General features: G+C 38.9%; 1 protein-coding gene across 1 annotated transcript; it reads left to right on the top strand.

The window, feature by feature from the left end:
• Positions 1-2,521: 2,521 nt before the first annotated feature.
• Positions 2,522-5,761, top strand: LOC120735679 (cornifelin homolog A-like). Its single transcript, XM_040035216.1, has 4 exons — positions 2,522-2,644; positions 3,663-3,768; positions 3,900-4,087; positions 4,366-5,761. The coding sequence occupies exons 2-4, from the start codon at positions 3,702-3,704 to the stop codon at positions 4,600-4,602; spliced, it is 492 nt and encodes a 163-aa protein (XP_039891150.1). The 5' UTR covers positions 2,522-2,644; positions 3,663-3,701; the 3' UTR covers positions 4,603-5,761.
• Positions 5,762-11,874: the final 6,113 nt, after the last annotated feature.

The raw sequence follows: 11,874 nt of genomic DNA, 5'->3' as shown, positions 1-11,874 counted from the left end.
ACCTCGAAGCGTGAGGAGACAGAGAGCAGGGCATGACAGACAGACGGACCAACATCCTTGTATACACTATATACACACAGACAAGGAAACAAAGAAATGGCAGTTAGGCAGGGAAAACCAGCTGACACTAATCAGATGAGACAAGACTGGGAGGAAGCAAAAGAGAGTAGACACCGGGGAGACAGAGGCCTGAAACATGGGACAGGAAGGCACAGAGCAGACACAAGACGGAACAGGAATAGAGCTAGAAATACTTGAACAGAAACCAAAACACTAACATTGATAACCATGAAAAACAAATAATCAAGTAACAAATTAAACAGGTATAAAACACTGGGTCACCGATCCAGGACCGTGACAATTTCTCTGCAATTACACACTCAGTGTAAACTATCTAGGATTAAAAGCAAAGCTGACACTTGTGAGACTTAATCAGAGGTTCAAGGATCACAGCAGATGCCTTCGTGTCAAACTGAGAATAAAACTGAAAAATATCAAGATTCTTTTTGGCCTGGTCTTTTACAGCATTATGACCCCCTTGAAAATGATCTGCAGGAGATCAAAAACTGAAGGAAACCATGAATCAACATTTGACGATTATCTGATGCTTATGAAGTGAAGCAGAGCAAAGTTAGAAGTTTGTTAGAGACACAGATAAGCGTTTTGCAATTTAGCATAAGTTGTAAAAGTTGAAATTTCTTTGTTATTGAAAAGCAGAAATTAGGTTTTCCTGTTAGAGCTAATTTCGGGAAAATAAATAAAAATTAAAAAAAACCAGCAGCCGACAGTGCTCTACACAACGGTAGACTGGTGGGTAATAACAAAGAGAATCACGCAGAAAAATAGAGATTTTTAATGGATTTTTAATGGGTTTTCTCGTGGTGGAAGCAAGACAACCAAAGTAAGATGGAATTCATGACAATGGTTTTCAAGTGTAGTTTTGATCTTCTTTTGCTATTGGATCAGTGAATTTTGGACAGAGTGACAAAGCCTGCAGCTTTGCAGTCTGTGAGATTGCAAATCTGTCAGCTTTCAGCACCCAAAGGCGTGTCCATTGTTGCCAGACTAACCGCAATTTGTGTTCAGATATTTATGTGGAAACCATTTACCTGCTCTTCAATCGTTTGCTGTTTTAGCAGTTTAGTGGGTGTTGAAATACTTTTGTGAGCTTTTAGCTGAGATTCTGGCATTTCTGGCAAAATTCATTTATATTTAAAAATGTATTTCAGGACTTAATGAATCGATATTATTCAAATGAAAATCGATTTGAAATGGGAAATCAAGTTTTTAAACCCACCCTATTTCTAATTCTTGAGTAATTTTTTGGATACGTACGTGTAAAACCTTTGTGAATAGTTAGTTAGTTATAATAGTTACAAACTTGCCAATGACAGCTGTAGTTTCAATAAACGACTCATCTGAGAAGAAACAATGTTTTTGGTGCTGCATTGACAACAGAGAGACATACGATTTGGGTATGTACCGGAGTTCGACCCCACCGTCTTTCTGTGCATTCCATTTCTTTTCTTTAGCAGTCACATGGATCAGTGGTATGGTCTCGGATGAGGGCCTTGCACGGTACAGTGATGTACAGCAATGTACAGCTATAGAGGATGTGCCTGACTAAGTGAAGGATCATTCTTGCTTAGGAGCCTGGAAGATGAAGGCATCATATTCAAGGATCCAGCTTAGTCCAAGGCCACGCTGAAGAGGTGAAGAGTCTGTCCCTATATCTAAGTCCTTTTCCAGGTCATCAGCTGGAATGCATCCATCACTTTGCTACTGTTTGAGGCAGTTTTGAGTACGGTAGCTGTAAATTTGACTTAGCTAATATCTTCTGTATTTTCTTTGGAAGACTGACAGCCTCAATTTCTGTCATTAGTGAGGTCAGATAATCGTTAGCATAGACACTCAAGATAACAAATTCCTTTGGTTTTTCTGCTTCTCCTGACTTTTCTTCACCCATAGTTGCCCGATTATTTGATCATTTTCACCCTTGTTAAGGATTTAGTTGAGGTTTTTTATCTTTCTTTTTTCCCTGTCCTGTCCGCCAGTGTAGCAATCAGAATTTGTGTCTGAAGGACAAAAATGCATTTGCTATATTGGTCCACTTGATAGCCATATTTTAAAGAAATATTTTTGGGATTTCTTTTATATTTAATTATTACAATCACAATGTAACAGACTCGGGGCCAGAAAAGAAAGAATAAAGCTGTGAAGAAACTTAAAAGAAGGAGATGGAAGGAAAAAACACTTAGAATCTGCTTCAACACCTACTGAAAATAAATAAATAAAAAAAATCAGAGAAACCAAAGCAACAACCAACATAAGCATAAACAGCAGTAAATAATATATGTTAATGAACAGCACACAGTACTAACAATACCAGATACATTTAGAGGCAGTAGCCAACCGAGACAGCGTGAGTCTGTGAGTACCTGCTTGTACAGCTGTGTGGGTGACTGCGCTTGTATTCAAAGGTTAAAACACAATGGCCATGAAGGACATTGTTGAATGGACTTTGAGTTTCATTTTTCCGTTTCCAGAGTTTCAAGCTCTGCAGTGTTATTTGTGTTGACCCAACTGAAATAAACTCAGTCCAAAGAGCCTCCGTTCAGTCATTAAGAGGTGCACAGAGGGGCAGGTAAGACCTTCCAGTTTTCTACAAGTCCTTTCACACAAACTTAGTGATTAGTACTTTTTGTACCTGATACTAGAGGCAGTTTGCAAAGAGAAAGCTTTGACTTTATAATTTATTGGATTACATGGGTGTACACGCAGTGTGTTTTGTTTGTTAGCCCTATTTGGAGAAGCAGAGGCCATCATGAGGGTGTGGCTGTAAAACGTTAAGGTTTATATGAACTGAAACCAAAAAAAAGACTCAAATGTGTATAACAGTATCGAAGTTCTTAGAAAGAGAGAGGTATACTTTTTAATAGCCTGTGTTTCTAGATTTGTTTTTTAAATTATTATTCCCAAAGGCAAACCACATACCGAACTCCAGATTCTAAGCTGTGTGTTGTAGAGGACAGTTAAAGTAGATTAGTGAGCTTGGAAAGAAAAGCGTCTGGAGTTCTTTAAGTTTCTTGAAGATGTTTCGCATTTCATTTGAGAAGCTTCAGTTCTGAACTGAACTGAAGAAGCTTCTACGATGACCTGGATGACTGGGAACGGTCACAGAGACAGTTAAAGTACATTAAACTGTCTGAACTGTAAGCGTAATAGACTTTCACTTCCAAACCAGTCTACATATCCTGTTCAGGAGAGAGTTGTTTACCCATGCGTTACTGTACTCGTGTTTCAAATTACAAAAGCCATCTTTCTGAGATATGTCAACCATGTATTGCTGTTTGTTTTTAAGTCACTTGGATGTTTATAGAAAACTTGTTTTTCCAACATCCCCAAAGGCTTGTTCATGGTGGATGTTTAGGTGTTTCTCTCTGTAATGCTCTAGTATATTTACCTTGTTATATAAAATGTCCTGTAAATTATGGATATATTAATAAAGCTTAATTGGAGAATTAAAAGATTACTAAAGAGATCGACGGCATATAGTTTTTGGCTGTAGTTTGAAAGAAAGTGCTCCAAAATTTTAACTTTCATTTAATTTGTACTTTTAATTTTCATTTTATTTTGTTTTTTCTGCTTCTCGACTTTCACAGAGTGATCGTTCAGTGTCTGTGGGTGAAGTTCAACATACAATGGCAGAAAAACCCTTGACAGACTGGGACAGTGGTCTCCTTGACTGCTTTGAGGATGCAAATACTTGTAAGAAGCCAGTTAAATTTGTCTCATAAATTGCATTTGTGTGTTCAGGACTACAGGTTTTTTCTCATTTGTGTTGCCTTCATCTTTTGAGACTTCTTACAACTTTGTTGATGCGTTTCTGTGTTTTTCAGGCTGCTATGGATTCTGGTGCTGCCCCTGTCTCGCCTGCACTGTTTCAGGAAGATTTGGAGAGAACAACTGTCTCCCTTTATGTGATATATGTGGCTCTGGTGTATTAGCAGCCTTTGGGATACCTGTTTGTGTTCCTCCTGCAGTTTTGTCTGTAAGAGCTGCCATGCGAAACAGATATGGCATCAAGGTATGAACCGTGAGATGATGACACTGAACTCAAAGCTGGACTTTAGTGGGAATTACAAGTCTCACTTACTGAAACAAAAACATCCATATTTGATTTCAACTATGCCTAAATGTTTTTTGTCAAACATTCACACACATACTCAGTATCTGCTGCAAGGATATTGTGACATGTGGACCAGAGGAGCCAGGGATTGATCTACCAAACCTCTGGTTGGTAGATGACCTGCTCCTCCACCTGAATTACACCACATCTGTAATGCTTGTACTCTCTTTCTGCAGGGCTCTCTCTGTAAGGACATTGCAATTTCCTGCTTCTGTGAGTGGTGCTCCTGGTGTCAGATGCATCGTGAGTTAAAGCATCGCAAGAAAGCGCCAACTGTCATCAACTTACACAATAACACGGTCATCAACATGCAGCCTGTTCCAACTGTCCAGCCAGGGGTGATGATGATGCCTGTGCAACCAGTTGCAACTGGTTTCATGACTCAACCAGCAGTTGTCATTCACCAAAAGTGAAACAGAGATCTGATGTTACTCAGGGTATTAACTTGTGAAAGCAGAGAATGTAATCATTTAGTATGGTAAATCCTTACTAATGACTTGCTAGTTATCAAGAAAATTAAGAGAGTTAACATAAATGATGGGAATGATGATTTGCCCATTTGAAGTTTGGTTACAAATGTAAATGTACTTTATTGTTTACGCAATAACAATATTTTACTGACTAAAAACTTTCAGAGATCTAGTCTTATCCTACTTTTCTGAGAATTTTCTTCTCAAATGAGTGATTCAATTCTAAAAGCTGCAAAGACTTTTACACGAAAACTTCAGAAGGGAATGCAAATGGTACATTTGAACACCATGGATATACAGTCCAGACTGACAAACTAACAATAACAAGGAACAATAGTTGAGATGTTGAGCTCTCCGTAACCTGCCAACACATACTAGCATTGTCTGCATATAAAACTTTAGTGGTTTGTTGTCTCCTGCTTCACAGCCAGTAGCAGGAAAGGATTTTAAAAATAAATTTCTTTGGTTAGTTTGTTTAGCTTCAAGATTATCAAATAAATGGGAGCCAGATGTATTCATATGCTTTATTTTGGAAATTAACTAACTTTACCGCTGTAGGAAACCTGTATATTTGTGAATTTCCAAACTATGAAAAGAGGCTCTTGAACAAATTGACCGGGCAAGTGCATCCTGATAATGAGTTTGATGAATCGCATTGACAAAGAGCTTAAGACAAACATAGCTTCAGGGAGTGTGTGTGTGTGTGTGTGTGTGTCAGAGTGCTCTGGAATGCACACAGAGTCTTTGCAGACTATTAAGGATCAAACATCCTATCAATATGCAATCAATTATATACCTCTAAGCATATATGGTTGTCATTTATGCTTAGAAATATATAATCCAACAATATAAACCTGACACCCTCCTCCAAGCTTGGGTGTGATGGTAGCCCTCTAGTGGGTCACCACACTATCCTTTAGCATAGCAGCATTAAAAGAAACGTGCCTTGCAAGCTGGAAAAACTGGTTTGATTAGAAGTTCATATTACAGCACTCTGGCTTGTAGTAATCCAGGAATTAAATACTTGTTTGTCTAAACAGCACTTAGGTCACACAGCATACTTAGATTTTTGGATAGAGAAACAAGGCTATTCTTTATTGTGAATTTTAGAAAGACAAACCAAATTATATTCAATTTTTATTCTCTTCTAACTAGAGCAAGAGAGGGTTTTTTTGGTTTTTCTGTCTGTTTAAAGGGAAATAAATCGAGGTGTCATCTGCATGTCAGTCTTGATTAAGGCATGTAAATCAGGAATATGGCACCATGCATAGAGCCCACAGAGGCTCATGATGACGAAGCATTGGAGGTTTTCTGTTTAACAAGTATGATCTAAAGCAGTCTAAACCGGTTTCTCTGAGGCTGAGCACTTTGCAAAGCGAGGTAATGGAAGTAGTAAGTGATTCTGACAAACACTATAAGATTAATTCAATTAGAACAAAGACTGAACCATCTTTAGCAGTTAATAATAGATCAGTATGAAACGCTGAATTAGTCCCACTAGCATTTAATGAGCAACAGACCGAAAACGTGACATCAAGAATGTCCTGTAATTGCTGCAAATTTTACTCATCTATAAAACATATACATCATAGTTCTCTTGTGTCAGAAGGCTTTCTTATTTTCTTGAAGGAAAATAGTGATTGAGATTTTTCACAGGCTTTAACAGATTCAGAGACACACAGCAGTTTGTGGGTTTTTTTGTAAAGCCGTGTGACATAAAAATGCTAAGTTAAGGTTACACAGAATTTAAACCTTACATTCAGCATTAGCCTCAACGGATCAGGCGGAATTGCGGAATCTCTGCTTTTTATTACATAAGCACACTTTTAAGGTCCAACTAACTTCCTCAGCATATTAAAGGCTGGTGTCAGATTTAATTTTTGACGAACTAGGACTTATTTTATACGCTTTGAGGACTTTGTCTACCTGTCACCTACAGCAAGTTTTTCCATATAACCAGATAACCTAACCTGCATGTCAGCTGAGTGTGGGAGGAAGCTGAAGTATTCAGAGGAAACCCACGGCACAGGGAGAACGGGAAACTCTACTTTCAAAGGCCCCAGTCAGGGCTTGAACCAACCTCCTTTGATCAGGGATGTATAGATTCCTGACCCTGAAAATAACATGCTGAGGAAGCTGACTTAAGCTAAAGCCATACTTTTAATTATCAACTAATTCTTTTTTATTTTGTGGGCTGTATAATGTAGTTTTTTGAACTTGTACTTGACAAGTGAAAGGCTGCTGGTGTGATTCTAGACGGCGACACAAATTCTATTTTTGGACTTCAGAAGAGCATCCAGCATCAGTGTTGGTCAAGTTACTTGAAAAAAGTAATCAGTAACTAATTACTGATTACTTCCCCAAAAAAGTAATCCAGTTACTTTACTGATTACTTATTTTCAAAAGTAATTAATTACTTAGTTACTTTTTAAAAACACGATTTACAACCTGAAGAGGTGATAAAGCGATAGATCTTTCAGCCCAATTCTACTTTTTCTGCATAATCCATCATACAAAATGTAATCAGATGGAAAAGTCCCTTTTTAAAACTTGTTTTATTAGTTTTAATCTTTTAACTTAATGCATCAAGCAAAAATTAAATTATATGCAACATTCTCTGACTGGAAGAAATTAGTTTAATATTTAACAGAGGTGTGGACTCGAGTCACATGACTTGGACTCGAGTCATTAATTTTATGACTTTAGACTTGACTTGAAAAAATGTTCTAAGACTTGTGACTTGACTTGGACTTTTACACCAATGACCTGGGACTTGAATTGGACTTGAACCGGTTTACTTGAAAAGACTTGATATTTCACCCCAAATATAAAATTTAACATGCATATTATATCGAGATTGAAAATGTGACGTCATTCAGGGGTAAAACCGCAAAGGATTCTGGGAACTCGTGGCAAGCGGTACTAGCACACGCAGGCTTTCAATTGAAATCAGTCACACAGCGATAAAAAAGAAACACAAAAATGTCAAGAAGCTGTTGTATTATTAACTGCAATAGCCGGTCGCATGACAGCCACGGGAAGCCGACGGGTAAAGAGATCGGTTGTTATCGGATTACGTCGTTGAAGAGAAATTGTTCGAGCCATGTTTCCGAAGTAACAAAGAGGCGACGGATGGCCTGGATTGCAGCCATTCAAAGACCAAATATAACGTCCCAGAACACGCCAGCTCACAGGTTAGTCTGCTCCAAGCATTTCCACAAAGGTCAGTCTGCTGTTGTAGTTAATGCGTCATTTTCATAACATAATTGGTGATATAGGTTACAAGCAAGTCTGACGCTGAACAGAAAATGTCGCGCTATGCTCCTTTGTTTATTGTGCATAAATAGTGAATTGTCCTGGCACAATATTGCGTTTCGCTTCTGTTATTATGGTACAGTGACAAAAACATATACTTTTATTCACAGGATAAAACAGTTGTTTTGTATCACTAATTTCCCAGTACGATTACAGCATACAGTATTATTGTCACTGCTACATTTCTGTGATGCGTACCAGAAATTATTTCCACTGCTAATTAATTACCGTTGAGCTTAAAGGTCCTATTAATAAACGGTTAACGAATGTGTATTTATGACGACGATTTGTGAGACTGGTAAACTTATGATACGTACGATGGTCTTTCGTTCTACACGGTGCATTTCAAGGTCCTGCACCCATCCGTCGGTAAACTGTACCTGGGCTTGTTGCAGTGACCTGAAGTTACTATCGTGCCAAACTAGGTATCCCCGACAGAATTTGTTTCCCCTGCGTCGGGAGCACACGCTGGACTGTCCAAATCACGGACAAACAGTATCCCGCATTGTTGGTTTTTAGTTTACAAACACTTCTTATAATGACTAACTACTCCTGACATTTTTGAGATCTTAGCTCTTTATACAACGAAGTTATAGTGGGATACAAATAATATCAGGCTGGTCCTGCCACAATTTGTTCCCCCTGTGTAAATCACGGACAAACAGTATCCCACATTGCTGATTTTTCGTTCACAAACACTTATTATGACGCATTTCTCCTGAAACTTTGGAGGATTTAGCTCTTTATATAATAAAGTTACAGGAGAATAACCGTGCCTACAACCGCATCCAAGAATAACATGCAGCTTATCTCAGAACTGTCGGTGGAAATTATTCTTGGAGCTAGGTTTAATTGAGCTGCATTTTAAAGAGGTGCAATTTCACAATTTGTGTATATTTTCTAAGTTCACTATTTGGTCATGTGTTGAGAAAAACACAGATTTAAAAATTACATGGTCTAATATTTACATTTAGCATAACTGCAACATGCTTTTTTCGTTTTTGTTTTTTTTTTGTTTTTTTGTTTTTTTATAAAGACTCGAAAGGACTTGAAATTCAAAATTTCAGACTTGTGACTTGACTCGGACTTTTACACCAGTGACTTGAGACTCGACTCTGACTTGCCTGACATTACTTGAGACTTGACTTGAGACTTGAGGATAAAGACTTGAGACTTACTTGAGACTTGCAAAACAATGACTTGGTCCCACCTCTGATATTTAAACCTATTTTCTGCACATTCCAGCACATAATTTTTTTTTTTTGTGTGTGTTTACACTCACTCTTTCAAATAGATGCAAGTAAAACACAGCAGAAAATAAATAAAGTCAAAGACTAGCGGTCCTGTTGCTCTATTTTCACCTGTAAAGTAGAAGTTGGGTAGGCGGAGGTTTACCCTGGTGCAGGTGTGCCGCAGCGGTCAGTGGAAGAATCCGCGAGTTTCTCTGCGAGTTTCCCATTACATCGTTGCGCACTCTGTGTTTGCTTGGAAGTTTAGGGGTTTTTTCACTGTAAAAAGAAGTTTTTCTTCCCACGCACAACGGACACTAATGTTTTTGTCACTTTTTATGGAATCAAACTCAAAGTAAGGTCAGTACTTCCACGCTTTAAACGCTGCACGCTCATACTCTCTCTCACAATCGATATGTGATCCATTGTTGATCTTTTCCTACGGGAAAGTAACGGTAATCTAATTACCGTTTTTGCAATAGTAATCCCTTACTTTACTCGTTACTTGAAAAAAGTAATCGGATTACAGTAACGAGTTACAAGTAACGCGTTACTGCCCATCTCTGTCCAGCATAAACTATGCCAAATAAAACATGCACAGCTACCTGCTCTGGTGAACCCTTGGGGCAAGAGTCCACCTGAAAGTAAATACAGTACTCCCTCGAATATAGCAGAGGCTACATTCCTTGACCCTGACAGGTGAAAATCCATGAACAAGAAAACACATGTTTATCTTATTATTTTAATATGGTGATAACATAGATGTAGATGTAAATAACTGTTGTTGGAACCACTTCAGGAACCAAGGATGGGTGAACAAAGTTGTCTTGGTCTAGAAAACCTGCTGTCATTCTCCATGTCCCACTGTTAGCTAGATTGCATTCCTTTGCAGCATTGTGCCACCGAGTCTGTGTAGTGGACTTTCTAATTAGGGCTGGTATTGTCACAGATTTCTACAACTCGTTCAATTCTGATTCACAAGGTCCTGATTTGATTTGATTCAATTTGATTTTGAGGCAGTAAGAAATATTATAATTGTGATCATTTATCTTGGATATATACTGTCGAAAGAACCCTCTAAAACTTGTAAATTAAATATATTTCCAAATTAGGAACAGATTTTTAAAAAACAGTTACAATATTGCACTTTTTATTTAACATGTTAAGCCCCGGGGTTTATCTATCAGGGCTGCAACGACAGACGTGTGGAGTGATGAGAGAAAGGACCCAAGTGCAGGCACCGAATTTACTGACAGGGAACGTTTATCTACAGTTGGTGACATACAAACAAAGATGGGAAATGACTGATGTGGAACTAACAGAACCTGCTAGCATAATGGACAGGTTTTTGACACAAACGAAAAGCAGAAGATGAATCATCACCAAATATGCGTACAAACCCACTTCCTTCCAAACCAAAAAGCAGAAAATATGATGAAGCATATCTTGCGCTTGGCTTCACCTGCACAGCGGTGGGTAATGAGGAGAGGCCGCAGTGTGTTGTCTGTCTTAAAGTGCTAGCTTGAGACAGTTTAAAGCCCAACAAGCTAAGACGCCACTTAGAGACAAAACATCCAGAGCACAAAGACAAATCAGTGGACTTTTTCAGACAAAAACTTCTAAATTGTTGTGGTCAACAGTGTCTCTTTACTAAAGCTGCCTCTGTTTCAGCAAATGCTCTCCTCAGCTCCTATAAAGTTGCCTACCGAGTGGCTCAGTGTAAAAAGCCGCACACGATTGCAGAGGAATTAATACTTCCCTGTGCTATGGATATGGTTTCAACTATGACTGACGACGCAGCAGCCAGCAAACAGGGTATTACGGGATATTCCTCGTCCAATAATACCATCGGCAGGCGCATTTATGATACTCTATGTCAAAGGACATAGAGGATAAGGTGCGTGACGGCCGCTTTTCTCTGTAGATGGATGAAGCCACTGATATTAAAAAAGACTGCTTATTGATAACGTATGTCAGATTCCTTGATGGAGATGAGTGAGGAATTACTTTTCTGCAAACAAGTTCCTGCCAGAGCAACTGCAGAAGAACTGTTTAAAATCAGAGATTCTTACTTGAAAGATGTCGAGCTGAAATGGGAGGACTGTGTCGGGATTTGCACAGATGGGGCGCAGGCTATGGCTGGGAAACCAGGAGGGCAGCAAGCGCTCATCAAGCGCGTCTACCCCAATGTGCAGAGGACGCACTATATGATACACCGCGAAGCACTGGTGTCTAAACAGCTGAGTCCTGAGCTCAGTAACGTAATGACTGATGTCATCGCCACAGTCAACTACATCAAAACACGACCTGTGAAAGCCCGGATTTTTTCAGCACTGTGTGAAGAAATGGGCTCCGACCACACAGCCGTTTTGTATCACAGCGAGTCCCGATAGCTGTCACGTGGGAAGGCACTATCCAGGGTCTCTGAACTGCGAGATGAGATTCGCATCTTTTTGAAGGAAGTGGGCAGTGATCTTACCAACAAATTTAACTGCAACAACTTTCTCATGAAACTGGCATACCACAGTGACATGTTCCTGAAACTCAATTAACTAAATTTGCAGATGCAAATGTGGAAGCAGCGAGTGAAAGATGGAAACGTGGACTAGTTTGAGAATTCGAAATCATTCATTGAAGACAGCAAGCTGCAGAATACAGTGATCCCATGCAT

Source organism: Simochromis diagramma, unplaced genomic scaffold (genome assembly GCF_900408965.1).
Source record: "Simochromis diagramma unplaced genomic scaffold, fSimDia1.1 OVJJ01000816.1, whole genome shotgun sequence".
NCBI classification, from domain to species: Eukaryota; Metazoa; Chordata; class Actinopteri; order Cichliformes; family Cichlidae; genus Simochromis; species Simochromis diagramma.
Note: the sequence above shows the minus strand (reverse complement) of the source record. Positions and strands in the feature narration are given on the sequence as shown.